The sequence below is a fragment of the Lithobates pipiens genome, unplaced genomic scaffold (genome assembly GCF_037356315.1).
Source record: "Lithobates pipiens isolate NorthernLeopardFrog02 unplaced genomic scaffold, aLitPip1_a1.2 Scaffold_18, whole genome shotgun sequence".
NCBI classification, from domain to species: domain Eukaryota; kingdom Metazoa; phylum Chordata; class Amphibia; order Anura; family Ranidae; genus Lithobates; species Lithobates pipiens.
In genome coordinates, this window is record NW_027507758.1 from 641,589,935 (window position 1) to 641,617,046 (window position 27,112).

Below are 27,112 nucleotides of genomic sequence, written 5' to 3' on the forward strand. Positions count from 1 at the left end.
CTCATAGCCCGCCAACTACTGCCATATAAACTGGTGGACTCGGAGGCCTTTCGCAAATTTGTGGCCATTGGAACACCACAATGGAAGGTCCCAGGAAGGAAGTATTTCTCACAGAAGGGCATCCCAGAGCTATATGGCCATGTTCAGCGGCAAGTGAATGTATCTCTGGCACACAGTGTCGGTGCCAAGATACATCTGACCACAGACATGTGGTCTAGCAAACACGGGCAGGGAAGGTATATCACTTTTACTGCCCACTGGGTGAACCTTCTGACGGCCGTCAAGCATGTAACCCGTGGCACCCGTGTAGATTTGGTTTTACCGCCACGGACTGCATGCAGGCCTGGCTCTTCTTCTCCTCCTCCTCCTACTCCATCCTCCTCCCTCTCCTCCTCGGCTGACTCCTCCTTTTCCTCTGCTAGCGTCTCTTCCGCTGCGCCACCCAAGCTCCCCAGAACCTATTCGACATGCCAGATGAGACGTTGCCATGCCGTGCTGCGTCTGTTGTGCCTGGAAGCCAAGAGCCACACTGGCCCGGCACTCCTTTCAGCTTTGCGTTCACAGGCAGATCAGTGGCTAACACCACTCAATTTGACAGTTGGTAAAGTGTTGTGTGACAACGGTGCCAATCTGCTTAGCGCATTGAAACAGGGAAAAATCACACACGTGCCATGCATGGCACACGTCTTAAACTTGGTCGTGCAGCGATTCGTTGTCAAATACCCTGGGGTCCAGGACATCTTGCGGCAGGCAAGGAAAATCTGGGCCCATTTCAGAAGATCTTACATGGCCATGGCTCGCCTTGCTGACATTCAGCGGCGACACAATCTGCCGGTCAGACGTCTTATTTGTGATTGCCCAACGCGATGGAACTCAACCTTCTATATGCTTGATAGGCTGCTCCAGCAGAAACGTGCAGTTAAGTTCTACCTGTATGAACTCTGCGGCAGAACAGGTTCTGGGGAGCTGGTTTTTTTTTCACCGCGCCAGTGGCTGCTCATGCGCGATGCATGCAGACTTCTGCGCCCATTTGAGGAGATCACCAAACTGGTCAGTCGCAGCCATGGCGCCATCAGTGACATGGTACCTTATGCCTTCTTTATGGAGCGTGCATTGCGTTGTGTCATTGATCAAGCTGTGGAGGAGCAGGAGCGGGAAGATGAAGAAGTCGCAATGCTGGATGAATTCCCAGGGGGGGCTACTCTATCTGAGACAAGTCAACAACAGGAGTCTGAAGAGGAGTCAGAGGAGGATGGTGCCGGGGCAGATGAGGAGGAGCAAGAAGAGCATGCTGTAAACCTTTCTGGGATCCCTGTTGTTGTGCGTGGATGGGGAGAGGAGAATGAAGAGGACGACATTATCCTGGATGATGAGCAGGAGCCAGGCCACCACACCGCTTCCAGTTTAGTGCAAATGGGGGCCTTCATGCTCCAATGTTTTAATAGGGACCCCCGTATAAAAAGCATAAGGGTCAAGGACCAGTACTGGGTGGCAACCTACTTAGACCCCCGGTACAAACACAAAATGGCGGAAATGTTACCGCCGTCACAGAGGGCTGGCAGAATGGAGCACTTCCAGGCCTTGCTTCGAGAAATGCTGCATTCAGCTTTTGCGTGTGCTGGCAGAGGAGCAATTCCCACTCCCAAAGAAGGAGTTGCGGGTACCAATTCAACAGCGCCTGCAAGAAGAGGCCGGTTTGAAGATGTGTTGGTGACTTCGGATATGAGGTCATTCTTTCAGCCGACCCATCGACAGGTGTCATCCGGATCCAGCATCAGGGAACGCCTAGACCGTCAGGTGTCCGACTACATCGGGTTAACGGCCGATGTGGACGCTATGAGGAGTGATGAACCCCTGGACTACTGGGTGGGCAGGCTTGACCTCTGGCCAGAGCTTGCCCAATTTGCAATCGAACTGTTGGCTTGCCCCTCGTCCAGTGTCCTGTCCGAAAGGACGTTCAGCGCAGCAGGGGGGATCGTGACCGATAAGCGTACTCGCCTAGCTCACGACAGTGTTAACTACCTCACATTTCTAAAAATGAATGAGGCATGGATCTCGGAGGAATTCAACACATGTGACCAGTAGACCATGTATATGTCTATAAACAATTTTTTTAATCAAGCACACAGACCTTCTTTCTTTATTTGGCTCACTTCCTTGTCCAAAAAAAGCACACCGTACTATATGCCCATACCCTTCTCATTGAAGAGGTTGAGCAGTGTCATATTTCTACTGGGGCTGCTTATTATGAGGGGCTCCCACCATCCCTGTGCTGTGCTGACTTCCTCCTGGGGCTGTACCTCTGCTGTGCATATTATGAGGGGCTCCCACCATCCCTGTGCTATGCTCATTATGAGGGGCTCCCACCATCCCTGTGCTGTGCTGACTTCCTCCTGGGGCTGCTTATTATGAGGGTCTCCCACCATCCCTGTGCTATGCTGACATCCTCCTGGGGCTGCTTATTATGAGGGGCTCCCACCATCCCTGTGCTGTGCTGACTTCCTCCTGGGGCTGTACCTCTGCTGTGCATATTATGAGGGGCTCCCACCATCCCTGTGCTATGCTCATTATGAGGGGCTCCCACCATCCCTGTGCTGTGCTGACTTCCTCTTGGGGCTGCTTATTATGAGGGGCTCCCACCATCCCTGTGCTATGCTGACATCCTCCTGGGGCTGCTTATTATGAGGGGCTCCCACCATCCCTGTGCTGTGCTGACTTCCTCCTGGGGCTGTATCTGTGCTGTGCATATTATGAGGGGCTCCCACCATCCCTGTGCTATGCTCATTATGAGGGGCTCCCACCATCCCTGTGCTATGCACATTATGAGGAGCTCCCACCATCCCTGTGCTATGCTGACTTCCTCCTGGGGCTTACAGTGCAGGTGTCAGTGCTGTATATCACAGTGCTGGTGTCAGTGCTGTATATCACGGTGCTGGTGTGAGTGCTTTATGTCACGCTGCTGATGTCAGTGGTCTCTATCACGGTGCTGCTGTCAGTGCTGTATGTCACGGTGCTGGTGTTACTGCTTAATGTCACACTGCTGATGTCAGTGCTCTCTATCACGGTGCAGGTGTCATTGCTGTATATCACGTTGCTGATGTCAGTGCTCTCTATCACAGTGCTGCTGTCAGTGCTGTATGTCACGGTGCTGGTGTTAGTGCTTTATGTCACGCTGCTGATATCAGTGCTCTCTATCACGGTGCTGTTGTCAGATGACTATCACGGTGCAGGTGTCATTGCTATATGTCACCCAGCTGATGTCAGTGCTCTCTATCATGGTGCTGCTGTCAGTGCTGTATATCACGGTGCTGGTGTGAGTGCTTTATGTCACGCTGCTGATGTCAGTGCTCTTTATCATGGTGCTGTTGTCAGATCACTCTATCACGGTGCAGGTGTCATTGCTGTATGTCACGCTGCTGGTGATCATCTCCTGCACCCTCTTCTTTGCCTACCCTGACCTTCCCTCTCCTCCATTGCCTTCATGCGCTCCACAGTCCTGAATTGTCACAACAATTTCACATATAAAAAAGAATGCTTGTAGTTGTCGATCCCAGATTCACCTCATACATGTGTTATGTCATTGGCCATGTGGTGGGACTATGTTTGCACAGCTATTAATTATTTTGTGGCTGCAAATTTGACCTGTAGGTTTGCAAACTTCGCCTCCCATTGAAGTCAATGGGGCCCGCCGCGAACGTTATGGTTCGCGAACGATCGGGCGCGTTCGTGGTCTGCGTTCGCGAAACGTCCCGTCGGAAGTTCGTCCATCACTACTAGAGTATATGGGAGAGGTTGCAGTGTCGTGGCACCAGCACCAGTGCCTAAGGCCCAATTTTTCTGCCCCTGTTTAACAGGGACATGTAATTACAATTCTTGATATAATATTTCACAGGAGGGCCCGTTCCTGTGCCCACCCAGAGTAACTGTGAGGACTTATAGTGTTGTGGCACCAGCACCACAACCACCAAAGGTCAATTTTTCTACCACTGTTCAACAATGGCATGTAATTACAATTCTTGATATAATCGTTCACAGCAGGCCGCTCCAGCGCCCACCAAGAGTCAATTTGAGGGCTTACAATGTTGTGGCAAAACCAACACCTTGTTCCGCCATTTCTGCAGAGCATATAGGGCAGGCCCCTACTTTCAAACATCCAATTTACAAACATCTCCTACTTGCAAACGGAAGGAGACAACAGCAAGTGAGATGAAAAAAGATGGACGAGAAAACAAATTATACAGGGGTGATAACCCTTCCCTGTGTTTTCCAAAAAGCTTAAAAATAGTTTTCTTGACTGGAGCTACACTTTAAAAATGTACCGGTTGAAAATGACAAACAGATTCAACTTAACACAACAAACCTACACAGTCCCTGTCTTGTTTGCACCACCTGTATACTGCTGTTCTGAGTATATAGGGCCTGGGGGCCACACGTATTTCCTTTTTTTTTAATATGGGTACGGGGTTCCCCTTAATATGCGTACAAGACCCAAAGGGGCTGGTAATGGGCAGGGGGGGGGGGCTACCCATGCCATTTTTCTCAATGATTTTCAACCATATTGCAGGAACCAGATATAACATTAAAACCGCAAGCAGTTTTAAATGACGTTATTTCCGTTAAATGTAATTTTGTGCAGGGACTGTTCTAAACACGGGAAACACGTGGCACTTCACTGGCATACTATAGACACCCCCCAGGCACGATATTTAAAAGGAATATTTCACCTTTTTTTTTTCACTTTAATCGTCATTAAAATCAGTGCTCCCGCCAAAACGGCCATTTTAAAAAAAGATTTTAGGCATTGACCCATGTCCCCTGGGGCACAAAAAAACTTTTTAGGACAACATCTTGCATATTAGCCGTTAAAATTAGCATTTTTAATTTCGAACGTTTGAGTCCCAGACTTCAATGGGGTTCTAAAGTTCGTATGAATTTGGGGTCCGTTCGAAAGTTCTGGTGCGAACCGAACCGGGGGGTGTTCGGCTCATCCCTATTCATCACCTCATCCTCTAGTACCCCCAGGAGTCCCAAGAGTGGCCTACATATATTCAGGAAATCAAAAGTGTCTGCAATAAACTGGGACACCTGTGACCACAACGGTCTTACTTTACCACACTCCCACACCATGTGAATAAAGGTACCATCTGCCACCTGGCACTTGTGGCAAGTAGGGTCATCTCTTCTGCTCATCCTGAATAGTCTGTGTGGGGTATAATACATTTGGTGAAGGTATCGTAACTGTATAAGTTTGTCCCGAGCTGAAATGACTGTGAGCCCATAGGAGGTTAGAACTTCCTCCCACTGGGCCTCAGTCATCTCCGGAATCACCTCCGTCCATCTGCTCCTCATTTTTTCCTCACTGGGCTGTTTTTTGGCCAGAAGAACCGCATAATAGGTAGAGATATGTTGTGTGTGGTCCGGTTCTGCAAGCAATTTTTCCATTCTTGTGTTTTCCAAAAGTATTGGCCCAGTCCCAAATTGAGCATGAGCCGCATGTTTGAGTCTGGCATACTGGACTGCCCATGAGTCAGGAATATCCAACTCTCTTTTCAATTGTGCAAATGTTTTAAGGTCCCCATTGTCAAAGAGCTGATCTAAATAGACAAGGCCATGCCTCGCCCACTTGTGTCCATCATCCAGGAGGAAAAAATCTTTTAAACAAGCGTTAAACCACAGGGGAGCATTTGGCGATAAATAGGAGGGTGCGTCCTGTATATGTCTTGTACATGTCTCTAGCACCTGTTTAGCTGGTTTGAGTGCAGTCATGCCACTTTCCGTCAACACTTCACCTCTAAAGAAGAAATTTAAAAGCGTCTCATAGGAGGATGTCACAGCTGCCTCCACTGCTGTCACTGCGTTGTTCAGCTGCGGAAACATACGCCAATGAGCCTGAACTAACTGTGACGCCAAGTAGTACATACGAAGATTTGGGATTGCCAGACCCCCTCTCCCCACCGGCAGTTGCAGAATGGTCAGCGATACTCTTTTTGCCACCCCACAGAAAGGAGATCAGCAAGGAGTCAATATATCCGAAAGTCTTTTTAGGGATAAACCGCGGGGCATTAGAGACTATGTATAGAAATTTCGGGAGATAAATCCTTTTAAACAAGTTAGCTCTTCCTAATAAAATGAGTGGGAGTTCCTTCCATTTTTGTATTCTGTCCCTAAAGTCTCTAATTACTGGCCAGAGATTCACCTCCGTGAATGACTTGACAGGCAATTGAACGTGTATCCCTAGGTATTTAAATTGGGTTGTGACTGTCAGAGGACATCGAGGAGGGGGCATTAAACCTGGCTGCGGGTCTAGGGGAAATAGCGTTGATTTGGCCCAGTTAATCCGAACCCCCCAAAAAGTCTCCAAATTCCTTGATCACCCGGAATGCATTGGCTAGCGATTGGTCAGGGTTAGTGATGGACGAACTTCCAAAGATAGTTCACGAACCGGAACGTTTGCGGCGGGCCCCATTGACTTCAATGGGAGGCGAACTTCGCCAGCCTACAGGTCAAATTTGCAGCCACAAAATAATTAATAGCTGTGCAAACATAGTCCCACCACATGGCCAATGACATAACACATGTATGAGGTGAATCTGGGATAAACAACTACAAGCATTCTTTTTTTATATGGGAAATTGTTGTGACAATTCAGGACTGTGGAGCGCATGAAGGCAACGGAGGAGAGGGAAGGTCAGGGACCAGGGTAGGCAAAGAAGAGGGTGCAGGAGATGATCACCAGCAACGTGACATACAGCAATGACACCTGCACCGTGATAGAGTCATCTGACACCAGCACCGTGATAGAAAGCACTGACATCAGCAGCGTGATATACAGCACTGACATCAGCACCGTGATATACAGCACTGACAGCAGCACCGTGATAGAGAGCACTGACATCAGCACCGTGATATACATCACTGACACCTGCACCGTTGTACGTGGCAAGTACGTTGCCACCCAGTACTGGTCCTTGACCCCTATGCTTTTTATACGGGGGTCCCTGTTAAAACACTGGAGCATGAAGGCCCCCATTTGCACTAAACTGGAAGCGGTGTGGTGGCCTGGCTCCTGCTCATCATCCAGGATAATGTCATCCTCTTCATTCTCCTCTCTCCATCCACGCACAACAACAGGGGTCCCAGAAAGGTTTAAAGCATGCTCTTCTTGCTCCTCCTCATCCGCCCCGGCACCATCCTCCTCTGACTCCTCTTCAGACTCCTGTTGTTGACTTGTCTCAGATAGAGTAGCCCCCCCTGGGAATTCATCCAGCATTGCGACTTCCTCATCTTCCCGCTCCTGCTCCTCCACAGCTTGATCAATGACACGACGCAATGCACGCTCCATAAAGAAGGCATAAGGTACCATGTCACTGATGGCGCCATGGCTGCGACTGACCAGTTTGGTGATCTCCTCAAATGGGCGCAGAAGTCTGCATGCATGTCGCGCATTAGCAGCCACTGGCGCAGTGAAAAAAAAAACAGCTCCCCAGAACCTGTTCTGCCGCAGAGTTCATACAGGTAGACGTTAACTGCATGTTTCTGCTGGAGCAGCCTATCAAGCATATAGAAGGTTGAGTTCCATCGCGTCGGGCAATCGCAAATAAGACGTCTGACCGGCAAATTGTGTGGCCGCTGAATGTCAGCAAGGCGAGCCATGGCCATGTAAGATCTTCTGAAATGGGCCCAGATTTTCCTTGCCTGCCGCAAGATGTCCTGGACCCCAGGGTATTTGACAACGAATCGCTGCACGACCAAGTTTAAGACGTGCGCCATGCATGGCACGTGCGTGATTTTGCCCTGTTTCAATGCGCTAAGCAGATTGACACCGTTGTCACACACCACTTTACCAACTGTCAAATTTAGCGGTGTTAGCCACTGATCTGCCTGTGAATGCAAAGCTGAAAGGAGTGCCGGGCCAGTGTGGCTCTTGGCTTCCAGGCACAACAGACGCAGCACGGCATGGCAACGTCTCACCTGGCATGTCGAATAGGTTCTGGGGAGCTTGGGCGGTGCAGCGGAAAAGGAGGAGTCAGCCGAAGAGGAGAGGGAGGAGGATGGAGTAGAAGAAGGGCCAGGCCTGCATGCAATCCGTGGCGGTAAAACCAAATCTACACGGGTGCCACGGGTTACATGCTTGATGGCTGTCAGAAGGTTCACCCAGTGGGCAGTAAAAGTGATATACCTTCCCTGCCCGTGTTTGCTAGACCACGTGTCTGTGGTCAGATGTATCTTGGCACCGACACTGTGTGCCAGAGATACATTCACTTGCCGCTGAACATGGCCATATAGCTCTGGGATGCCCTTCTCCGAGAAATACTTCCTTCCTGGGACCTTCCATTGTGGTGTTCCAATGGCCACAAATTTGCGAAAGGCCTCCGAGTCCACCAGTTTATATGGCAGTAGTTGGCGGGCTATCAGTTCTGACAAGCCAGCCGTCAACCGTTGGGCAAGAGGGTTATCCAGCGTCATCATTTTTTACGCTCGAACATTAGGCCCACGGAAGCCTGCCTTTTTGCAGAAAAACGTGAGCTTGGCGTGATGGAAGGTGGAGTGGAGGACAATTGTGAGGAGAGAGGAGAAGGAGAAGTAGAAGACGAGGCTGGACGGTGAGAGCCTGGAATGTGGCTTTGTGTGTTCCGTTGCTCCCACTCGGCTCGGTGATGGCTGCTCATGTGCCTTCTTAAGGTGGTCGTCCCTAGGTGAGTGTTGGGCTTACCGCGACTAATGCGTTGACTGCAAAGATTGCAGATGGCAACGCTATTGTCAGCAGCGGACACGTTAAAAAAAGCCCACACTGTGGAGCCATGTGCCGGTGTCCTGGGAGCGCCAGATGTGACCGTACATGGTCGATGACTCGCTCCTGATACATTTGCAGTCTGCTTTGTCCCTCCTGTGCAATGTAAGTTATTCCTGCTTCTCCTCCCTATCTGCTGGTCCATATCTCCCTCTGAACTCCCCTCCTCTTCCTCTCTTGTGGGCACCCACGTGACATCACTAGACACGTCATCATCAATGTCACCTTCCCCACTGCTCGGAGAAGGCAGCAACACCGGGGACCAACCTCCTCCTTGGGCTGATCTGGGTACTGTCATCAGACTGCTGAGTAGCAGTTGTTGCTACCTTCTCTTCCTGATCCAATACCAAGAGTGGCTGCGCATCAGAAATGTCTTCTTGATATGGATCGGAAAATAATTCATGTGACTCAAGCGGAAGGTATGTTGTGGTGGTGGTGGTGTTGGTGGTAGTGTCTTTGGGGGTGCACATAGAGAGTGAAGAAGAGGGTGCAGATCGAGAGGATGAGGAGGGTGCAGAAGAGTAAGGTTGAGTGAGCCACTCAACCAAGTCGAATGCGTCCTTTAAAGTAATTGAACGCACCTTCTGCAACTTCCCACTTTGGCTCAAGCCTGTTGCTCCTGCCCTAACCCTACCACCCCTGCGGAAGGGCCTGCCTCTTCCTCTGCCTGTCATTTTTTAAATGATCCTGTGACAAAACTTTCAGTCCCTATACCGATGAAGGACTGCTGCAGTATAGGGCAGCGGTCAGCAGTAGTGCACCTCAACCCTATGTATTGTGGACCTATACCAGTCCTTATAGAATGGCAGACTGTACCTCACTCAACCCTATGTACTCTAGAACCCTAGACAGACCAAGTTACCAGTCCTTATAAGGACCTTTGTGGAACAAGTAGGTTGTGAGTGATTAGCAGACTGTACGTCAGTCCCTATACCGATGAAGGACTGCTGCAGTATAGGGCAGCGGTCAGCAGTAGTGCACCTCAACCCTATGTATTGTGGACCTATACCAGTCCTTATAGAATGGCAGACTGTACCTCACTCAACCCTATGTACTGTTGTACCCTATACCTTACCAGTCCTTATAAGGACCTTTGTGGAACAAGTAGGTTGTGTGTGACTGATTAGCAGACTGTACGTCAGTCCCTATACCGATGAAGGACTGCTGCAGTATAGAACCCTAGACAGACCAAGTTAACAAGTAGGTTGTGACTGATTAGCAGACTGTACGTCAATCCCTATACCGATGAAAGACTGCTGCAGTATAGGGCAGCGGTCAGCAGTAGTGCACCTCAACCCTATGTATTGTGGACCTATACCAGTCCTTATAGAATAGCAGACTGTACCTCACTCAACCCTATGTACTATAGCACCCTACACCAGGTTATTACCAGTCCTTATAAGGACCTTTGTGGAACAAGTAGGTTGTGAATGATTAGCAGACTGCAGCAGAAGGACAGCAGTCAAGTATAATATTCCTTCTATATTTGGAAGAAAGAATATTATACGTGTACAAGCCTATTACTATTCCACTGATACCAGTCCTGAAAAGAACCTTTGTGGACCTAATATAGTAACAGCTGCTGATTAAACTGACCCTCACTGCCTCACACACAGCTTCCTGCCTGTCCCTATATAAACTGACAAAACAGAGGCTACTGGAACAATAACTGGAATAGCACTTTTGTGGACCTGATAGTAACAACTAATGACTAAACTGACTGTCCCTGCAGCACACACCGTCCTGTCCCTTTCTCTAAACTGACAAAAGACACTCAGGCTGCTGCAACAATCAGTAGCACAGCAAATCTATATACACCTAACACCTATACCAGTCCTGAAAAGAACTTTTGCGTACCAAATAGCTAGCGATTTGGGTCACTGCAATCTCTCCCTGCTCCACACAGCAACCTCTCCCTATAGTGACAGAAGAAAGAATGTAAAATGGCCACCGGATCGGGTGTATTTATAAGTTAGGGGGAATGTCCAAGTGCTGTAATGTCTCAATTGGCTGTCCTGTACCCCATGATGGATGTGTCATCCTAGGTCAAAGTTCTTTTACACGGTAAAAACACGGAAGTCCGCCGGGCGAACGGCGGCAATAGTCTGCCGATCGGGCGATTCGCAAACAGCCGAAATTCGCCGTGAAGCGATTGCCGGGCGAACCGTTCGGCCATCACTAGTCAGGGTCCCCCAGATAAAGCAGCATATGGTCTGCGTATAACGAAACACGTTCCTCCAGATCCCCAACCAAAAGTCCCTCAATGTCACCCCGAGTCCTAAGTTCGGCTGCCAGGGGCTCTATAGCCAGAGCAAAAAGGAGAGGGCATAGGGGACATCCCTGCCGTGTCCCCCTCCCAAGCCAAAAAGAGTTCGAAATATGTCCGTTCACTCTGATACATGCTCGGGGGTCATTATATAGTAATCTAACCCAGTTCGCAAACCTCGGTCCAAAACCCATTTTATCCAGTAGGGAGAACATGTTTTTCCACTCGACCGAATTGAATGCCTTTTTTGTATGGAGTGAGGCTATCACTCGGCTACCGATATTAGCATGGGAAATTTGCATATTCACATAGAGTCTAGTGAGGTTCATTGAAGTTTAGCGGCCTGGGATAAAACCTGTTTGATTGGAGTTGATCAGTTTGAGAATCACCAATTGCAATCTACAGGCCAAAATTTTGGCCAGTATTTTGGCATCATTATTGATCAAAGAGATCGGTCTATACGATTCACATTCTTGTGGGTCCTTCCCGGGCTTTGGGATCAAAACGATCAAAGCTTCGCGCATTGGATTCCGGCAAGATACCTTCTTTTTCTGCAGCCACAAACACTTTTAGAAGGCGAGGGACTAAACTCTCCTTGTGGAGCTGGTACCATTCCGCCGGGAAACCGTCTAGTTCAGGTGACTTGCCCGGTCTGAAGGAGGAAATGGCACCAGCTATTTCTTCAGAGGTGATAGAATGCACCCTGTAGTGCACTTAGTAAATCGGAGTTCCACCCGTTTTTTCGTTTATTAAAAGTCAGCAGCTACAAAGTGTAGCTGCTGACTTTTAATAATCGCATTCACCTGTCCCACGGTCCATCGATGTGGCCGCACGGAGCATCTCTCCTCTCCCCCTCCTCTCCTTAGCGCCATCATATCTACTGTTGGCAGTGACACGCACCCGTGACAGATTACGGCCGGACGTGCAATGCACTCTGCCATTGGCCAGACAATGGTCCCAGAAGATCGCTGGCAGAGAGGGGCCACCTAGTAATTGTTTTTGTTTATTAAAAGTCAGCAGCTACAAAAAAAGTGTATCTTCTGACTTTTACTAAAAAGACACTCACCTGTCCCACAATCCAGCGATGTGGCCACCTGAACCCTCCATTCTCTCCCCTGCCTGTCCACGGCGCTGGCAATACTACTGTGGGCATCCAGGTGTGACATCTTGCAGCTTCACAGCCAGGTGCGCATGTCTCTCTGCGCTGTCCTGCACAGCCGGGCAATCTTCTGGGACCTGTGATGTGTCCCAGAAGATTGCAGAGAGGAAGGAAATTGAATCGAATCATTGACCAGATAATCGTAATCAAATCGAATCGTGAGACCAGTGAAGATGCGCACCCCAGTGACTTGGGTCTGAGACTATACAGACGTATCCCTCCACCCGGCACAGCAAGCAGACAACACAACAAGTAATCCTGGGGGGATTGTTCTGTCAGAGATCTTGTCATACCCGGGTATGGGGCAGAAGACCCAAATCACATACCCCAGGTGCCTAGATCTAGTAACATCTATGGGGAAAATGAACATTTTGCTGCCAACTGATCCCCAGAATCTCCATAAATCCAGTCTAGATACATAAATTGTGTCGGCAGCACAAAGAAGGAAGATTATCACCCAGCCCCCGCCCTACTCTGGACCAATCAGTGAGCAGTATGGGTGGAGGAATGTATTTAGTGTTAATGACCCAACTGTGCTGATCTCTGTAGGAGTGTCCTCCTCTATAAATGTCCCCGTTATTCCATCCTCCTCCATAGACTGCTGATCATCCCTCACATACCTCTCTTCTTCTTCTGATTTCACCTCAAATTCTATATCCATTGGATCTCCACTCTAAACCAAGAAAATGAGAGAGAATATCATCTGTAAGATAGAAGATTTATTATTGTGACATCACATAAAAAATCCACACATTGTCTCCAGGAGTCTGTGTTTTACAAGCTCCATCCCACCAACCTTGAGGTAACAGTGGGGGATGGTGTGATCTTCCTGTGTGGAATCCCGGGAATACAGAGGACGGGGACATCTCTCTGGTGGGTTCCTGGTATTTGGTGGCTCCATCATATCCTTGTGTCCTTCTGAAAACTCCTCCATCACTCCATACTCCTCATCCTCCTCTTTATACTCTTCTTTAACATCAATATTATCATCCCCGAGGTTTCCACTCTGAATATATAATAAAACATTCATTGTAACAATCATGCTGTGTATAAATCAGAACTACCAATAATTGTCAATCATCTACCTGATGATGGTGGGGGATGGTGTGATCTTCCTGTGTGGAATCCCGAGAATACAGAGGACGGGGACATCTCTCTGGTGGGTTCCTGTAGCTGGATGACTCCACCATGGTGTCCTGGTACAGATCTTTGTGTTCCTTTAGAGACTCTTCCATCACCCCATCCTCATCATCCTCCTCTTTTATCTCTTCTTTAACCTCAACTTTAGAATCTCTCAGGTTTCCACTCTGAATATACAATAAAAATTACATCATTGGTAACAATGCAGATAATGTACAGATCCTAATGATACTATCAGTGATTGTTCCTCATCTACCTGATGATGGTGGGGGATGGTGTGATCTTCCTGTGTGGAATCCCGGGAATACAGAGTACGGGGACATCTCTCTGGTGGGTTCCCATTACTGGATCCATCTGTAGGAAACACACACACTGACTGAATACATTGTTTCTATGTGTTTATCAGATGATGGGGGATCTAGGTGGAGCCTCCGTACTGCTCTCTCCTTTACAATAAAGTCTCCTCTTACCCGGTGACGTGAGGGGCGGCTGATTGTCCATCATGACGTCCTTGTAGAGATCCTTGTGTCCTTCTAAATACTCCCACTCCTCCATGGAGAAATAGACAGTGACATCCTGACACCTTATAGGAACCTGACACACACAATGATACAGTCACCATCCAGACACATCCCTTGTCTGTTACTGGATAATGTCCCAGAATTCCCAGAATCCTCCTCACCTCTCCTCCATCATCTCTCTGGTGACTTCTAGAATCTTCTTTGTATTTCTCTATTCTATCAGGGAGGGAGGTGGAGGCAATGTGATGGTCATATGATCTCCAGACTTCACAGGAGGAAAACTCTAGATCTGAACACAAATAGTAAAATGTAAATGTTGTCCCAGAATCCGCCTCACCTCACCATTCAGGTCTCCATTTTATTAAAGCCCCACTTCAGAATGAGATATAATTTACCCCACACAGAACCCCTACACTGTGCAGGATAAAAGCTTATAGCAGGTATTCTGATGTCATTACATACAATGCAGGACCAACAGTCCCACTTTGCTAGTGAGGATGCTAAGAGTCCGCCCACATCCTAAGAGCATCAGAAAAAAAAAGTCAGAAAGAGGGACATTGCTAGAAGGAGCTGTGAGGTCAGTGTGATGTCATAGGACATATAGACTCTGGATGGAGGGACATGGGGGGGGAGCTGTGAGGTCAGTGTGATGTCATAGGCCAAGTTTCCACCCCCCAGGATCACTGCAGGTGTGGAGAAAAGCTGTGTAAGAGGATATGGAGGAGAGATGAGGAGGAGATCCAGGAATCAGGATAAAGGTCAGGACAAGCAACAGACGAGCGCATCCAAGAGATGAAGCCGGGGTCACTACACAGAAAATCAATCCAAGGAAACAACAGGCAGGACGAGGAATAGCAAGAAGGAGCTCAGAGACAAATGAGAATATTGCTCAGCCAATGGGAGATGATCTCAGCATGACTTACATAATGAAGGAGATGAGGGGGAGGGGAGGAAGTCACTTATGGTGACCATAGAGACATGGAAATTCAGCTGGTTCAGCAGGGATCGGTCACATTTCCATCCATGTGTGGTCACTGCCGGATAAAAGTCACTCCATCAGAGACTGCAGCCAATAGCTTCATCACTGATCTGTGTATTCTGAGAGCGGAGGAGCGCCCCCCATTGTCAGAATACAATAGTGCAGCGGGGAGGATTCCCCCATCCACCATCCCCCTCCAATGTGTGGATGGGGGAATCACTTCAGTTTTTTCCTCTCATTCCGCTGGATGAACGATAAAACTGAACCATGTATGGCCAGATTTGGAAGGAAGATATATTCATCAACTGATCCCCCTGAAGGGGTTAATCTACATATTACCTCCTCTCCCGCCAGATCCAGCAACATCTCCTCACTACGTCCTTCCAAATGGAATGTCCTATGTACATGACATCACTTCCTGTCTGTAGCTGACATCACTTCCTGTCTGTATTCCATAGAGACTTTTTTTGCTGCGTAGAGGTGAGATCACCACCTTGTGGAGCTCAGAGGAACTGCAGCTGAAGAAACGTCTCGTAGAGTGAACACGGCTGTTTCAAGTATTATTATTATTATTATTATTATTATTATTATTATACAGGATTTATATCTACGCAGCACATTACAGTATAGAAATGAAGACACTGCAAGTTGTTTGGGGAGTCATATTGAATTGTATAACAGGAACAGCAAACACAGAATAGGAAACAGTAAGTACAAGCAATGCAATATTACCATAGAGTATTGTTATGGATGATGTTATGGATGATATGCTTCTTTAAATGCAACTCTATGGTGCATCTCTGTTGTACTTCTTCCTGTGTTGCGTTTCCTGTTCCTGCTGGGTCTTTCAGTAAACATGACTTATGTACAGTAATGGCTTGTACTGTCTCTCTACATACATCACATTAAACATGGTGTCAGAAGATTTCTGGATCCATGCTCTTCCCACACATTTGATGCTGAGAGCCTGCCAGCCTTGATGTGAGTGTTCTTGGAACTGATTTTGCCTCCTGACAATTGCAGGCCTGTCCTGGATGCTGAGTATTTGCAGCAAGGAAAACAGCATCATGGCAGCTAACAGCATTGCACTGCCTGAGGCAATGAGGGTGAGGGGAGATGTCAGCAGTAACTGGGACAATTTCAGGGCAGAGTTTGAGGACTACTCCCTAGCCACAGGGTTAGATGAGAAGCCTGCAGCAGTGCAAGCAGCCACACTGAGGAGGGTGATGGGCAGTGAATGCCGCCATGTTTACAAGCATAATCTGAACCTCACAGAGGAGGAAAAGAGTGACACCAAAACCATTCTGGGTGCATTAGAAGCTTTCTTCAGACCCTCTAAAAATGTCCTATATGAAAGATATATATTTGGCTGCTGTAAGCATGAAGACTGGGAATCAATAGACAGGTTTGTCACACGGCTAAGAGAAAAAGCTGCAAGCTGTGAGTACGGCTCTCTGAGAGATGAACGTATTCCTGATAAAATAGTTTTGGGTGTCACCAGTGAAAGCACACGCCGCCGCTTGTTGAGGAAACGCGATTTAGATCTACAAACAGCAATTGCGATATGTCGCACTGCAGAACTTACTGACAAACATATGCAAGCTATGGAGCAGGATAAACGGATTGACAATATCAATGCAGCCTCTAAACAACAGCAAAGCTACAAAAACCACCAGCATAGATTTAAGCACAAGGGTCACCTACACAACTCACCTGGGAGGAAGCCGGCATCATGCAAGTATTGTGGCAATGTGCATGTACGAGAGGAAGAAAAGTGTCCTGCATATGGGAAAATCTGTACTGCACGTGGTAAACCAAATCACTTTGCAAGAGGGTGTCTCTCCAGTAAAACGGAAGCAAGGAAGCTGCACACAATTGAGCAAACGTCAGATCCGGAGGATGCACACCGGCTTAGCACTGATATGGTTTACTCCTCAGAATGCATTGGTTCTGTAAACACAAAGGGCAAAAAATGGTTTGTATATTACACAATATAATCCAACCCTGCCAGCTGGACTTGGGTGCAACGTGTGATGTCATGAGTATAAAGGACAAAATGAAACTGGCACCCAGAGCACCCCTTCAGCCTAGTATCACCAAACTAAAGTTGTTGTGAGGGGTTTGCTTGGTAGCGGGTGTGTGTGACCCCCTGGATGGGTTCACAACACAAAAGTCAGGCACAGCAGACAGCGGTGTAGGTTCAAAAAACAAAAGATCCGGTTTATTTATGCTACATGCAGTGATACATATAACAGCCAAACAAAATAAAACAAGAAAATAAATCCTGGTCAGCTTGACCTCTAACTACACACGTAGACTCCCTGTCTAACAACTGGGTGCAGCCTTGTGCTGCCCCAGTCCCTGTCTCTATTGTAGGGGTTTGCCACACAGGCGTTAACTCACCGCACAGAACAGATCTCCGACTCCCCAGTCTATACACACAAAACTGGTTCCAGGATGGAGCATCTCCCTATGCATGCTGGGGTTTTTTGTAGAGGCCTTAATGAGCCCACTTACTACAGCTGGGCTCATTAACTCTTCCCCTCTAATTGTAAAAGTCTGCATAAAGCCTGAATCTAGGACACACATATTTACCATCCTGGATACAACCAGGTGACTTTACCTGCCTGCTGCCACATACCCCCCCCTCTTGTTTCAACCTTGGGGTTGTAACACCAGCAGTCAGACACGCATGTATCCGAGACAAAGCATCCACATTCCCCATTTTAATACCAGGGCGGTGCTTAACTGTAAAGTTAAATTCCTGTAGGGCTAGGAACCACCTATTTTCCCTTCTATTGGTCTCCTTGTTCTGAGCCATCCACTTTAAAGGAGCGTGATCAGTCACCAGGTCAAAGTGCCTACCTAGCAGATAGTACCGAAGGGAATCTAGAGCCCACTTCACTGCTAAACATTCCTTCTCAATCGTGGAGTAATTTACCTCATGGGACTTTAACTTCCTGCTGAGGTAAATGACTGGGTGCTCTTCCCCGTTCCAGACCTGGGATAACACTGCTCCTAACCCAACGTCTGATGCATCAGTTTGTACAACAAAGTCCTTAGAGAAGTCTGGTGAGTACAACACTGGCTGGCTACATAAGACTGTTTTTAAGGACTGAAATGCTTCTTCAGCCTCTGGGGACCATTTAACCATGACCGACTCTTTCCCTTTTGTCAGGTTGGTGAGGGGCACAGCCTGAGAAGCAAAATGGGGAATGAATCGTCGATAATAGCCAGCGATTCCCAGAAAGGCTCGTACCTGTTTCTTGCTGTTGGGACGTGGCCAACTCTGTATGGCCTCGACTTTATTGACTTGGGGTTTTATCACCCCCCTCCCAATAGTGTACCCAAGATATTTGGCCTCCTCCTGTCCAATGGTACACTTCTTTGGATTGGGCGTAAACCCAGCTTCCCGGATAGAGTCTAGGACTGCTTGTACTTTTGGCAAATGTGAGACCCAGTCTGTGCTATGGATAATCACATCATCCAGGTAAGCTGCAGCATATTTCTGATGGGGCCTCAGAATCTTATCCATTTTCCGCTGGAATGTTGCCGGTGCATTCTGTAACCCAAACGGCATTCTCTTATATTGGAATGCCCCATCTGGGGTTACAAACGCAGTTTTCTCCTTGGCCGACTCGGCCAGGGGAATTTGCCAATACCCTTTGGTGAGATCAAGAGTTGTCATATATCGGGCTGTTCCCAGCCGGTCAATCAACTCATCTATACGTGGCATGGGGTAGGTGTCAAATTTTGTAACTTTATTTAATTGTCTAAAATCGTTACAAAATCGCCAGCTCCCATCAGGTTTGGGCACTAGTACAATAGGACTGGACCAGTCACTCTGGGACTCCTCTATCACACCCAATTCCAGCATCCTTTGAACCTCTCCACGTATTGCCTCCCGTCGGGCCTCTGGTATTCTATAAGGTTTTAGTTTTACCCTTTCTCCTGGCGGGGTGATAATGTCATGCTCTACGCCAGATGTTTGTCCCGGAAGCTCAGAGAAAATCTCTTTGTTACGAAGTACAAACTCCTTAACCTCCTGTTGTTGGGCTTTCGATAAGGTGTCTGCTATTCCAACCTCAGGAACTAAGTAATCAGGTTGTACTTGTGACAAAGTCTCTGCGACTAGGGATTCCCTATCCCTCCAGGCTTTCAGCAGATTGACATGATAGATCTGCTCCGGCTTTCGCCTTCCTGGCTGTCTAACCCTGTAGTTCACTTCACTAATTTTTTCAATTACTTCATATGGACCTTGCCATTTGGCCAGAAATTTGCTTTCAACCGTAGGGACTAGCACCAAGACCCTATCCCCCGGGGAAAAAGTACGGGTCTTGGCCCCACGGTTGTACACTCTCTGCTGTGCTAACTGCGCTTGGGTTAAATGTTCCTTTACAATTGGCATTACCTGTGCAATTCTATCTTGCATCAGGGCGACATGCTCAATCACACTCCTGTGAGGAGAACTCTCATTTTCCCAAGTTTCCTTGGCGATATCCAGCAGCCCTCTTGGGTGTCTCCCATAGAGCAACTCGAAGGGTGAGAAACCCGTAGAGGATTGGGGTACCTCCCTAATGGCAAACATCAGATAGGGTATTAGACAATCCCAATTCTTTCCATCTCTATCCACCACCTTCTTTAACATTTGTTTTAGGGTTTTGTTGAATCTTTCAACCAACCCATCTGTTTGGGGGTGATACACAGATGTACGCAATTGCTTCACTTTGTACAACTTGCATAATTCTTTCATAACCCGAGACATAAAGGGTGTACCTTGGTCCGTAAGCAGTTCCTTACAAATACCCACGCGGCTAAAAACAAGAGATAGCTCTTTGGCTATGGTTTTGGCCGAGGTATTTCGGAGAGGAATTGCTTCCGGATAACGGGTGGCATAGTCCAATATAACCAAAATGTACTGATGTCCCCTGGCGGACTTCATTATCGGACCTACCAAATCCATTGCGATCCTTTCAAAGGGGACCTCAATGATAGGAAGAGGTACCAGCGGGTTACGGAAATGTGGCATAGGTGCCGTCTTCTGACACACAGGGCAGGAGGAACAATACTTTTCTATTTCCTTCATGACCCCAGGCCAATAGAATCTCTGCAATATCCTCTCTCTGGTTTTCTCTGTCCCCAGATGACCTCCCAGAATGTGCCCATGAGCCAATTCTAACACCAACTTCCTGTAAGGTTTGGGCACTACAAGTTGCTCAATGGTTTCTTCTGCCCTTTGAGCCACTCGATACAGCAGGTCCCTTTCCATAGTGAAGTAAGGATAAGGGCAAGTCTTATCTGGGTTCACTAACTCGCCATCTATTTTCACCACATTTTCCCGTGCCTTTATTAGGGTGGGGTCTTTTAACTGTTCTGTGGCAAAATTTTCCCTGTGAACCTCAAGATCCGAAAACTCCACAGACGGCATGTTTTCATCTGAGGATGTTGGCTCCTCCCCAGTTTCTCGAGTTTCCCCCGCCAATACCGACAAGGGAAATTCAGGAGAGTCCTCACCACTCCCAGAGGAATTCTGGTCATCTTCCTGGTTTATAGGGGCACCAGTGGGGGGCTCAGGACAATCCCAGAGTTCCCAGAATTTTGGAAAATCCCTTCCCACAATAGCATCATGTGGTAAGTGAGACACTAACCCCACCTGATGAGAGAGGTTACCTTTGGGGGTCTCAAAAAACACTGAAGTTACAGGATACTCTCGGGTGTCCCCATGCACACAAATAACAGCCACCCTGTTCTTCCCAGAGACCTCTGTAGTAACTAATTCAGCTTTTATCAATGTTACCAGGCTACCTGAATCTAGCAACACATCAACATGTCTACCATTAATACACATTTTACATAAATGTTTCTCAGGTCCCCGAATGGCAGTGCATGCAACTGTCGCAAACAGCGACTGACGTCTCTCCCTTATAAAGTCACATTGCATAGGCTCATCCACAACGGGGCAATTGGCTGCAATATGTCCCTCTTGCCGGCAGCGGTAGCAAATAATCTTTTTCGCTGTCTCTTGCAGCATGGGCTTCCTGGGCTGCTCCCGCCAGACCTTAGGTAGAACTCCCACCCTCTCACTCTCTCCACCCTCACCCCTTGGAGTCATCTTACCCGCCACTGGGGATGATCTGGTCTTAGGATGGAAAGTCCGTGAGTCCCTGGAAGAGGTGGTCAAGTTCTCTGTAGCCAAGTACCTCTCAACCAGATCCACAAGTTTATCTGCATTTTCTGGGTCTCCATGGCTTACCCATTTTTGGATGGCAGTAGGAAGAGCTCTCAGGAAACGATCCATAACAACACGTTCCACAATGTTTGGTGCCGTCAAAATCTCTGGCTGCAGCCACTTCCTGCTCAGGTGAATGAGATCATACATTTGAGATCTGGGGGGTTTTCCAACCTGAAAAGTCCAATTATGCACCTGCTGAGCCCGGACGGCCAGGGTGACACCCAGCCTTGCCAATATTTCTGTTTTTAGTACCACATAGTCTTTTGCTTGGTCAGGTCATAATAAGCTTTCTGCGATTCCCCAGTTAACAGAGGGGCCACCAGTCCAGCCCATTGCTCCTTAGGCCACTTTTCCCTTTCAGCAGTCCTTTCAAATGTGGTCAAAAACACCTCCGGATCATCCTCTCCAGTCATTTTTGTCAGTAAATGGCTCACACCAAAGGATGCGGTATTTTTGTAACCACTTGCTTCATTGGTCTGCGGACGTTGCTGTATCAATGTCTTTATTTGCTGTTGAAAACTCTGCTCTTGCTTCTGCAACAGGTCTATGAAGCGGGCTTCAGATCGCTGCTGGGCTTGTTGCTGAGCTTCCAAACTCTGCTGCAAAGTTGCATTTATCTGCTGCTGATTTGCATTTGTCTGCTGCTGGGCTTGTTGCTGAGCTTCCATACTCTGCTGGTGAGCCTTCTGCTGAGCTTCCATACTCTGCTGCAAAGTTGCATTTGTCTGTTGTTGAGCTGCAAGGCTCCTTTGTAAACCCGCATTTGTTTGCTGCTGATTTGCATTGGCTAGAGCCAGCTGTCTCAGTATCTCCTCCATGCTGGCCTTTAAAAAAAAAACTGCCAAAATTCTCCACCAACTGTGAGGGGTTTGCTCGGTAGCGGGTGTGTGTGACCCCCTGGATGGGTTCACAACACAAAAGTCAGGCACAGCAGACAGCGGTGTAGGTTCAAAAAACAAAAGATCCGGTTTATTTATGCTACATGCAGTGATACATATAACAGCCAAACAAAATAAAACAAGAAAATAAATCCTGGTCAGCTTGACCTCTAACTACACACGTAGACTCCCTGTCTAACAACTGGGTGCAGCCTTGTGCTGCCCCAGTCCCTGTCTCTATTGTAGGGGTTTGCCACACAGGCGTTAACTCACCGCACAGAACAGATCTCAGACTCCCCAGTCTATACACACAAAACTGGTTCCAGGATGGAGCATCTCCCTATGCATGCTGGGGTTTTTTGTAGAGGCCTTAATGAGCCCACTTACTACAGCTGGGCTCATTAACTCTTCCCCTCTAATTGTAAAAGTCTGCATAAAGCCTGAATCTAGGACACACATATTTACCATCCTGGATACAACCAGGTGACTTTACCTGCCTGCTGCCACATTGTATTCAGGGGAACTAATGGAATCATTGGGGCTATTCCAAACAGAATGCAGCATACGTGATTGTGTACACAAACTGAACTTTGAGATTGTTGATACTGATCAGAAACCGATATTATCAGGTTCAACATGTGAGCGCCTTGGACTGACGCTGTTCACCATTCCTGCTGAGCTATATAATGTTGATAATCAGCCTGCAAAATCTCTGACTAGGCCACTGACAAAACAGCAAATTCTTCACGCCTACAGTAATGTGTTTGAGGGCCCAATTGTCTCTGTTCCAGGAGAGGTTTGTTTTGAACTTGTTCCTACCATTCAACCTGTACAATGTGCCCCACGCAATGTGCCTATCACCATTAAGCCACAGGTTAAAGCTCACCTAGATAAATATGAAGCTGAAGGACATCTAACTTCAGTAACAGAGCCTACACATTGGATCAGTAACATGGTTGTTATCAGAAAGCCTGAGAAGATCAGAATATGCATTGATCCCAAGTTTCTGAATATGGCCCTGAAACGGTCACACTACTTAATGCCAACACTCGATGATATTTTGCACAAACTACCTAAAGCACGTGTCTTCACACTTGTTGATGCTGGGGATGCCTTTTTACAGTGCAAGCTGGATGAAAAGAGTAGCTACATGACCACGTTCTGGACTCCTTGGGGCAGAAAGAGATGGCTCAAACTACCATTTGGTGTCTCTGTAGCACCTGAGGTATACCAGCGAAAGCAGCATGAACTATTAGGCGTTCTTCACGGAATTGAGCCAATAGCTGATGACATTCTTATAGTTGGCTGCGGTAATACAGATGAGAAGGCTGAGCATGACCATGATGAAAACTTAAAGCGGGAGTAAACCCAGTTTCAAAAAACACTTACATTCCCGGCATGCCGGAAATTCTAACTTTCACATTGGTTGTGCTCTCAACCAAACTTTCAAACCGTCCAATGGCTGGTTTCATAACTGATCACATGTGCAGCATTATGGCATGAAATCATTAGAGGCCAAGATGGCAGCTTTCTTGACTGAAAACGATAGAAGGGTTTACTTCCACTTTAATAGCGATGCTGGATTGTTGTAGGCAGGTGATGCTGAGGCTTAGTGTAAAGAAATTGCAGTTCAAGGTGGAAGAAGTCCGTTTCCATGGACACATCCTGTCTTCACAAGGCTTAAAAGCTGACCCGGATAAGATTAAAGCCATTGGGGACATGCCACAGCCTGCTGATGCCAAAGCGGTACAGAGATGTATTGGCTTTGTTACATACCTAGCAAAATTCCTGCCACACTTATCTGAGGTGTGTGAGCCATTAAGGCGACTTCTGGACAAAGATGCAGTTTGGCACTGGCTTCCCAAGCATGACCGGGCAGTGGAGGATATAAAACGCTTGGTCACCTCTGCCCCAGTGTTGAAATACTATGATGCTGCAAAGCCTGTTACGATACAAGGTGACTCCAGTAAAAATGGTCGAGGTTGTTGCCTTTTGCAGAAAGGTCAGACAGTTGCATATGTGTCCAGAGCTCTTTCATCAGCTGAGCAAAATTATACTCAAATTGAGAAGGAATGTTTAAGCATTGTATTTGCCTGCCAGAGTTTCCATCATTATCTTTATGGATGGGATTCAATTACAGCTGAAACTGATCACAAACCTCTGATAGCCAAATTCAAAAAGCCCCTTTTGTGTGCTCCCAAGCGTTTGCAGAGCATGATGCTTACATTGCAGCATTACAACCTTAATGTTGTCTACAAGCCAGGATGTGAAATGTATATCAGTGATACCCTGAGCAGAGCTACGTCAGATAATAACCTGGAGGTGAGCATCATACAATTTGTCTGCTGTCACAGGAACAACATTTCTTTGCCGATATCAATCAAGTGGACTATCTTATTGTCACAAATCAGCGACTACATTGACTCATACAGCACACTGACAGCGATGCATCTTTACAGGCTTTGAAGTGTATTGTTTTGAGTGGGTGGCCAGATGAAAAAAAGAGGCGGTACCTGGAATTGTAAGGGAATACTGGTCCTTTACAGATGAGATCAGTATACAAAATGGTATCTTGTACAAAGGTCCAAGGGTCATCGTACCAAAGTCACTGAGAGCAGAGATGTTATTACACATACACTCCAGCCATATTGGTGGTGAAGCATGCTACAGACAAGCTTGTGATACTGTTTACTGGCCCAACATGCATGGTGAAATCAAGGACTTTGTCACTAATTGTCCCACCTGCAATGAATATGCCCAATTACAACAAAAAGAAACCATGATGTCACATGAGATACCTACACGTCCGTGGCAGATTATCAGTATGGACTTATTCAACTTCGCAGGCAAGGAATACCTGCTATTAGTCGATCATTATTCAGACTTCTGGGAAATAGACCTTCTTCCCGACTGATCCACCGAAGCTACAATTAAGAGGTGCAAGGCTCAGTTTGCACGTCATGGCCAACCAGATACAGTAATCTCTGACAATGGGCCTCAGTTTGCAAGCCTACAATTCAGAAAATTTGCCACTGAATGAGAGTTTGAACATGTTACTTCTTCACCGCATCATCCACAGGCTAATGGCAAAGCTGAATCCGCTGTAAAGATTGTTAAAAATGCATGCAAGTAAGCACAAAGTGAGGGTGAAGACCCATGGAAGGCCATTTTACATTGGAGAAACACTCTGACTGAAGGCATCGATAACAGTCCGGCACAAAGACTGATGTCAAGTCGATTAAAGACCTCCTTACCTGTAGTAAATAAGCTGCTCAAACCCTCTGTCACACAAGGTGTTACTGACAAGTTAAGGATTAAGAGACAAGTGTCACAGGCAAGATATGACACATCGGCCACAGATTTGCTAAAATTGAATATTGGAGAACGAATCCGTATGGAACCATTGCCTGGAGACGGAACAGGCCGTTGGAGAATAGGTACTTGTCTGGAAAAGGTTGCACCACGCTCTTATCTTGTGGACGTTGAAGGAACTCTCTATCACCGCAATCGGTTGGATTTGAGAGTGGCAGAGCAGCCTGAATCTCAGTATCCCGTTGACAGATCAGACTCACCCAGTATCATAAGGACATACTCACCCATTGACAGTGAGGCATGTACAGAGGCAATGCCTCATACCAACGGCAATGACAGTTCTGGGCAAGCAAGTATACCTGACAGCTTTCAAGTGTAGAGCATACCGGTACATGATGAGAGGAGCTCAGTAACTTCAGAGAGGGCTAAAGGAATCCTTGCACAAGGGCCAGTCTTCACCCGTAGTGGTAGATGTTCAAAACCACCTACCAGACTTAACCTGTAGACTGTGCTATTGCTGTGTCTCTTTTGAATTTCACAATGTTCATTTATTAACACTAAAAGGGGGAGATTTTATGGATGATGTTTCTTTAAATGCAACTCTATGGTGCATCTCTGTTGTACTTCTTCTTGTGTTGTGTTTCCTGTTCATGCTGGGTCTTTCAGTAAAGATGGCTTATGTACAGTAATGCCTTGTGCTGTCTCTCTACATATATCACATCAAACGGGTGGTACATGAATGCAAAACTTAGTAGGAAAAAATAAAGGAAAAAAATTCCACCACCAGTATTTCCTCAGGAGGGGAAATCGGTGCTAATAGGCTGCAGAAGATCTGCTTGTTTCTAACCACTCTCCTTTTTTATTATCAGATCTCCTGCAGCCTATTAGCACCCATTTCCCATTCTATGTCTCAGCAGATCTCCTGCAGCCTATTAGCATCCATTTCCCTTTCTATGTCTCAGCAGATCTGCTCCAACCTATAAATACCCATTTCCCTTTCTATGTCTAAGCACATCTCCTTCAGCCTATTAGTATCCATTTCCCTTTCTATGATTCAGCAGATCTCCTGCAGCCTACTAGTATTCATTTCCCTTTCTATGTCTCAGCAGATCTCCTTCAGCCTATTAGCAACCATTTCCCTTTCTATGTCTCAGCAGATCTCCTGCAGCCTATTAGCACCCATTTCCCTTTCTATGTCTCAGCAGATCTCCTGCAGCCTATTAGCACCCATTTCCCTTTCTATGTCTCAGCAGATCTCCTGCAGCCTATTAGTACCCATTTCCCCATTAGAGAATAAAATGGTGGTAGCTACAATTTTTTATGTCACACAATATTATGGTTTAGGAAGCACAAAATGTCAGTAAAAAATCTCAGTAAAGGTAATGTTGGGGCCACAGACACAATCTGAAGTTGTGTACAAGTCAATGAAACCCCCGACACTCCCATCTGAGAACAATGAAGGAGATTACTATTCCAGTCCTCCAAGCATTGTTCTGTCTGGGAAGGTCGGGGGTAATATTTCCCCAGCTGAGAACAATGAAGGAGATTACTATTCCAGTCCTCCAAGCAGTGTTCTGTCTGGGAAGGTCGGGGGGTAATATTTCCCCAGCTGAGAACAATGAAGGAGATTACTATTCAAATCCTCAACATCTCGTTTTCCCACTCGCTATTTCCCCAGCTGGCAGAGACAAGACCTCTTATAGAGTGTCAGCTTCTCGCATCGTCCAGGATCGGGAGATGGGTGACAAATACAATGACCCCCTCCCCTTATATCCATAAATCCCGCCCTCTTATCATCAGAGTAAAAGACGTGACAACATCTCTGATAAATCAT

General features: G+C 47.2%; 1 protein-coding gene across 1 annotated transcript in view; it reads right to left on the reverse strand.

Moving 5' to 3' along the window:
- Positions 1-27,112, reverse strand: part of LOC143986903 (uncharacterized) — a 1,023,878-nt gene that overhangs the window by 656,482 nt on the left and 340,284 nt on the right. The window contains exon 5 of the mRNA XM_077485310.1: positions 13,302-13,523. Coding sequence (XP_077341436.1) covers positions 13,302-13,523 — 222 coding nt within the window. The remainder of the gene's footprint in view (positions 1-13,301; positions 13,524-27,112) is intronic.